Below are 6,923 nucleotides of genomic sequence, written 5' to 3'. Positions count from 1 at the left end.
TGGCACATATTTAGTGCTTAATAAATGATTGCTTGGTACTACAAAAATTTCAAAATAGTTAATCTGAGAAACTCTCCAAAGTTTCCAATATTGCTATCTGACTATTTTGCAAATATCCACATAATGGTCAAAACTTAAGATATTTATAATTTAGTTAATATAAAAACATCAATAAATTCCATATGAGTAATAATTTACATCCATAAAATATCATTTAAGTGAGGTTTCTATTGAATCTCAGTATTTTCTCTGAAGATTCTCTGGACAAATGTGATTAGACTAAGAATATTTTGTCTTTTGACTCACTCTTTTAAAAAAAATCCTTACCTTCTGTCTTAGAATCAATACTGTGTATTGGTTCTAAGGCATAAGAATGGTAAGGACTAAGCAATGGTGACTTGCCCAGGGACTCACAGTTAGGAAGTATCTAAGACTAAATTTGAACCCAGGATCTCCCATCATTAGGCTTGGCTCTCAATCCGCTGAGCCATGTAGCTGCCCCTTCCTGACCTACTTTTCAATGTATAGAATGTAATTCTTACATATCACACTCACTAAATCTTTTCTCTTTTACAACCCACTGATAAAAGTAGATGTGGTTTTATATGGTTCTCTAGTTTCCATATATTATCTCATTTGATCTTCACAATACCTCATTTTACAAATGAAAACCAAGATTCAAGAAGTCCAAGTGACTTCCTTCATAGGCACTAAAAAAAAAAATTAATCATTCATTAAGCACCTACTCTGTGCTAGGTACTTTACAAATATTATCTTACTTGATATTCTTTAGGAACCCAGAGAGGTAGGTAAATTATAATTCCCATTTTACAGTTAAGAAAACTGAGATAGAGATTAAGTGATTTATCCAGGAGGCATCCAGCAAGTAAATCTGAGGTAAGATTTCTCCCATATCTCAAAGATTAAGATATCACTTCCCTGATTCTATTGAATCGAACCCATTTAAGCCTTTTCCTTAAAAGAATGAAAAATGTAGTAAGTATATTTGGTTTATATAATTATCAGTTGAAATACCATCACTAATCTAATAGCAAATAAAAATATGAATGACCAGTTCTTCTGGATAAAAGTGAATAACCAAGACTATTTATTTCCCATGCAATGTCCCCTGCCATAATATCTGAATTGGCTTTACTTCATAACATTTATTAAATTTCAGGAATTGGGCAGAGGAAACAAGGAAAGACGTGGCATAACGGATGGAGCACTGGTCCTTTAATCAAGAAAAATAGTTTAAATCCAGCTTCTGATACTCACTAGCTGTGTGACTTAACCAGTCACTTACCCACTGTCTACTTCAGGTTCCTTATCTATAAAATGGGATAATCATTGCACGTATTGATGAGGGTTCTTGTGAAAGTAAAATGAGTTTACATTTATGAAATATTTGGGAAACCTTAAAGCACTACATAAGTGCTGGCTATAATAATAAATATAACAATAATTATCACAATTACATCAAGATGGTCCACTAGTAAGTTTCATTACATTCACAAATATAGAAACCTGCAATAGATATTCAGTTTTTCAAATCCTACCCAGCACATAGAAATAATGTTTTAAATAAAAACAATATAATCTCTCACTATTTTTTTAATATATGTACCTGTTTTTCCATCACAGGCTGACCCGGTCATTTCTTTGGAGTCTTTTTTGGTTGATTCAAATCAGTGTTTGCATCTCTAGAGTATTCATAGCGACACATTTTCCTCATCAAGTTATTCTTGGAGTCATTGGTGGTAAATATGATCAATTCTCTTTAATTGTGTCATTTCAAAGATTTAGCCTCATCTTGGCCTTGCTGGGATGAAAAGGGAAACATTTGGAGGTTGTGTTCCCTTCTCTAGGCCACTGTGGCTCTTTGGTATCTGAAAGCCTGAAAAAGTAAAAAAAAAAATGCCTTTCTGATTTTCTAACTTATACACTAGTCAGTTGGGTTTTTAGTGTTTGCCACAGGGCTGAGTCAAGTACGGTCACCTGAAATACATACTTTACCATTATGTCATGGCGCCATTGGTGCCCACTCATCCCTGTGCTGATGGACTTCACTGAGCAGCTCCCCATTATTTCAGAAACTGCTGTTTGTCACATCTGGATTTTTCATGTAGCTCTAAAGAGCTAACTATAAAGCTGTGAGCCCTTCAAGCACTCAGTAATTTAATGACATATAACATCTGAAATATTAGTTGAAATTTATCTTTACTGTGGTATACTGTATAGAAGAACAGCCGTGGAACCAAAAAGACTTGGGATCAAGTCCTACCTCTAAAACATGCTACTTGTGTGACACAGGCAATTAATTCATCTCTCAGCACCTCATATATATATATATTTTTTTTAAATTTTTATTTAAGTATTTTCCATGATTATGTGATTCATGTTTTTTCCCTTTACTTTTCCCTCCCCCCCTCTCAGAGTCGACAAGCAGTTCCACTGGGTTATACATGTATTATCACTCAATATCTATTTCCATATTAACCACTTTTGTAACAATCTTTTAAAAACCAAAACCCCATACCCAACACCCATATAAACAAGTGAAAAATCAAATATTTTCCTTCTGTGTTTCTATTCCCACTCTCGATGTTGTAATAATTAAAATTAAATTATGAGACTGCTAGTAGTTTTAATAACTTTATTAAATCAAAATAGTAGAAGTAAAGAGAGGGAAAGGTAGGAAAGAGGTAGAAAGTTATTAGCTTACTAAATGATTCATTGGGGAGACTAAGCATGTTAATCTCCCAAAGACCTCAATTGAGGAGATTTCAACATGCTGGTCCCCCAAAAGGATCATTTCAAATAACCAGTTTATACCTCTAAAGCTTCTTTTTACTAGAGATGTGTAAAACATTGCACTTTACCTAGGGGGAATTACAACCATTTGGGGAAAAGAGGAAAAGGAAAGAGAAAGAAAACAAAAATGATTGATAGACACATTAACAAAAAGCCAACTGGGGTCACTCCCCTTTGGCATAAGAGTTTACATTCAGAAAAAAATGATACGTTTAACTCCTTCATCTCAGTTCATTATATTCCAAAGTTCACTCTGGATCTTTTGATGCAGTGTGAGGTTTCTGCGGGCATCTTTATGGTACCTTCTCCAAAAGATCTGCTTTCTTAATTCATTGTGTTGGTGATTTTCTTTTCCTAAAATTTCTCCAAAAGATTTTAAACCTTGGATTTTAGAATAATTATACAATGTAGATAGCATTCCTTCTCATAAATCCCTCAGGATTATCCTGGATCACTGCATTGCTATCAGTAGCAAAGTTGATTACATTTGATTATTCCACAATGTTTCAGTCTCTGTATTTTCTCCTGGCTCTGCTCATTTCACTCCGCATCAGTTTGTGGATATCTTTCCAGCTCTTATGGAAATCAAGCAATTTATCATTCCTTATTACACAATAGTATTCCATCACCATCAGATACCACAATTTGTTCAGCCATTCCCCAAATGATGGACACCCCCTCATTTTCCAGTTTTTTGCCACCACAAGGAGTGCAGCTATGAATATTTTTGTACATGTATTTTTCCTTATGATCTCTTTGGGGTACAAATCTAGCAGTGGTATGGCTGGATCAAAGGATAGGCATTCTTTTAAAGCCCTTTGGGCATAGTTCCAAATTGCCCTCCAGAATGGTTGGATCAATTCACAACTCCCCCAGTTATGTATTATCAGCAGCATCCCATATAACACTCTAACACTTCAAGTAACAGATGAGGTGCCAATCTGCATCGAGAGACAGGATGGCATAGAAGACAATAGAATGCTAGACTGAGGGCCAGGAAGATCTGGGTTTGAATTCTACCTATGGTTCCTTCAAAGGGTATATCTATGTTTCGTTGTTGTTGAATCCTTTTGACCATGTCCAACTTTTCTTGACCCCATTTGGGGTTTCCATGATAAAGACAGTGGAGCAGTTTATCATTTTCTTCTCCAGTTTAGTTTACACATGAGGAAATTGAGGCAAACATGGTTAAATGACTTGACCAAGATCATACAGTTTAGGTCAAATTTGAACTCAAGGAGATGAACCTTCCTGACTCCTGGTCATTTCCTTCTCCAGCTCATTTTATAGAGGAGGAAATGAGGCAAACAGGATTAAGTGAATTCCCCAGGATCATATGATTAGTCAGTGTCTGAGGCCAGATTTAAATTCATGAGAATGAGACTTCCTGACTCCTAGCACTCTATCTACTGTACCACTTAGCTGCCCCTGTGTCTATTATTTGATTTGACCATGTGTCTAGGTAACTATGGTTCACCAGGTTCACCAGGTAATCTGTCTCAGCTTTGATTTCCCCTTCTATAAAACAGGCATAATAGCAGATCCAGCATCTACTGCACAGGGCTATTAGGAGGCTCATGAAGTGTTTTGCACTTGCATTTGTAAAGCTTTAGGTAAACATCAGCAGTTATTAGTATCATCATCCCCATTATCATCCCTATTGGAGAGTTTCCATGCTGGCAGTTTCCTAAAGTGATAAAATCACAGACATAGACCCAACCCCCCAAATTAGCCAGTTTTACAGCACGTGGCTCGTTGACTCTGAATGAATGAAAAATCTGAGTTCATATTATTGGTTTAAGTCCCAGAAAGGCAAACATATTGTTGGGTTTAGAAAATATGACAGTCATTGCCTAGGAAAATAGATTTGGGAAAAATTAGAGGATATACTCAAAAGCCATAAATCATAAACAAAGAGACTACTAGAACTGGACAGGACTGTAGAAATCAAGTGGTTCCACTCCCTCACTTTTGCAGAAGAGGAAACTGATTCACAAAATTATATATCTTGGCCAAGTTCCCAGACATTGGGAGTGGTTGGAGTAGCCACTTCTTTCTTGAAAACAGTCATGGAATACAGAACATGTTAGATCTGGAAAGGGCCTTAGCATCTACTCCAACCCCCTCATTTTGCAGGTGTGACAATTGGGACCCAGAGAAGCTGAGTAACTTGCCCACAGTCACAAAGCTAATAAATGTCAGAGCTTGGACTTATTCCCACATGTCTGATTCAACCTTATTCAAAAAACATTTATTAGTGCCTACTCTGCATGAAGCACTGTGGTAGGTGATGGGGATCCAAAAGGAAAAGAAAAAAAAAAAAAGAAAAGAAAAATTGTCCTTGCCCTCAGGGAATTTACTCATTACTATGAATACACAGCAGATTTTTTTGGCTCTAAATCTAGGAATCTTCTTTCCACAAAGTCACACAGTTTCTCCTAGAGCACGATTCCTGTTAAGGACCTTGTATTCCCAGTGCTAAGTTTTAATACAGTGTCCGGCACATAGTAGTAGGTGGTTAACAAATGTTTATTGACTGAGATGAAAATACGGTCACCTGAAGTTTCTGTCTGATTTGTAGGCATGCTTGTGGCAGAAGCATTTGAACATACACCTGATATCCAAACAGCAAGTCTGGGAACATATATCAAGACCAGTCTATTTCTGTTTCTTTTTGCCTTTGGCTTTTACCTATTTCTCAAACTTCTTGATATTGATCTCCTGTGGTCGGTTCCCAAAGCCAAGAAATGGTGTGCCAATCCAGACTGGATCCACATTGACACAACTCCATTTGCTGGCCTGGTGAGAAACCTGGGGGTTCTCTTCGGATTGGGCTTTGCAATCAATTCTGAAATGTTCTTTTTGAGCTGTCGGGGAAAGGACAGTTATAAACTGAGTTTCAAACTGCTATGTGTGATGACTTCATTGACCCTCCTGCAGCTGTATAATTTTGTTAAGATCCCAACCCATGCTGAATATTTGTTTTATGTGTTATCTTTCTGTAAAAGTGCATCCATTCCATTCACTGTGGTTGCTATGATTCCTTACTGCATACATGTATTAATGAGGCCCAGGGAAAAGAAGATTAATTAGGTATGTTGGGGTAGGAGGGAAGAGCTATATTCCTTCACACAGAACAGAAATTCCCTGACCCACCAGTAGAATCAGAGCTGTAGACCTGAGTTTTTAACTGTCTGATCTTATTTTGCAGGAGAGGAAACTGAGGCCTAAGGGAGTTAGGTGACTTATTTAAGGTCAACTGCTAGTCAGCAAAAAATCAGAACTAGAACTTAGATGCTTCAACTCCTATTCTGAGGATCTACTCATGACTCCATATTTTGGTGCCTTTTGTTCTCTCTTTTCCAAGTGGAGGGTAGTACCCCAATATTTTCCTTTGAAGACATTTTGATGTAACTTAAATTAGTTATATATTAAGTGAACCTAAGGAGTTTAATCCTTATTTATCTATACATTGACATTATTCAGAACAGGTTAGACACTCTGCAAATGACTTATATTAAAAAAAAACAGCAAGAGTTATGCAAACATTTTTAGGGAAAGGAAAAGCATGATGGGTAGGTTTTTTAGTTTGCATCTTTTCTCAGTGGCACAGGGTTTGATATCATATTTGTCCTGAGTGCTAAGCACCTTTATTTTATTTTAAAATCCTTTCTTTCTATCCCATAATCGATACTGTTTTGGTACTGAGACCGAAGAGTGGTAAGGGTAAGACAATGGAGGTTAAGTGACTTGCCCATGGTCATACAGCTAGGAAATATCTGAGGCCAGATTTGGTCCAGGACCTCCTGTCTCTGAGCCTGGCTCTCTATCCATTGAGCCACCCAACTGTCTTCCACTCCTTTATAATAAATATGAAACCAGCTATTAGTCTTTTGCAAAGTGCTACTTTAAAAAAGGCTTCCTCTTTCTCAAGTCGAAGTCCTTATCATAGAATTATTACCTATAAACCCTTGGGATTTAGATAAGAATTCAGTAATATTTCTTATCACATTTCAACAAAAGATAAGTGAATTGTCTTCTCCAAGGTTTCATCCCAGCTCATTGGAACCATTGATAATCCTAGCCATTAACTGCATTAATCTTTATTT

At 36.7% G+C, this 6,923-nt stretch overlaps 1 protein-coding gene across 1 annotated transcript in view; it reads left to right on the top strand.

Moving 5' to 3' along the window:
* Positions 1 to 5,907, top strand: part of G6PC2 (glucose-6-phosphatase catalytic subunit 2) — a 13,983-nt gene extending 8,076 nt beyond the window's left edge. The window contains exons 4-5 of the mRNA XM_044666521.1: positions 1,645 to 1,760; positions 5,396 to 5,907. Of these exons, the coding sequence (XP_044522456.1) occupies positions 1,645 to 1,760; positions 5,396 to 5,907 (628 nt within the window). The remainder of the gene's footprint in view (positions 1 to 1,644; positions 1,761 to 5,395) is intronic.
* Positions 5,908 to 6,923: the final 1,016 nt, after the last annotated feature.

This window comes from Gracilinanus agilis, chromosome 3, assembly GCF_016433145.1.
Source record: "Gracilinanus agilis isolate LMUSP501 chromosome 3, AgileGrace, whole genome shotgun sequence".
Lineage (NCBI taxonomy): Eukaryota > Metazoa > Chordata > Mammalia > Didelphimorphia > Didelphidae > Gracilinanus > Gracilinanus agilis.
Note: the sequence above shows the minus strand (reverse complement) of the source record. Positions and strands in the feature narration are given on the sequence as shown.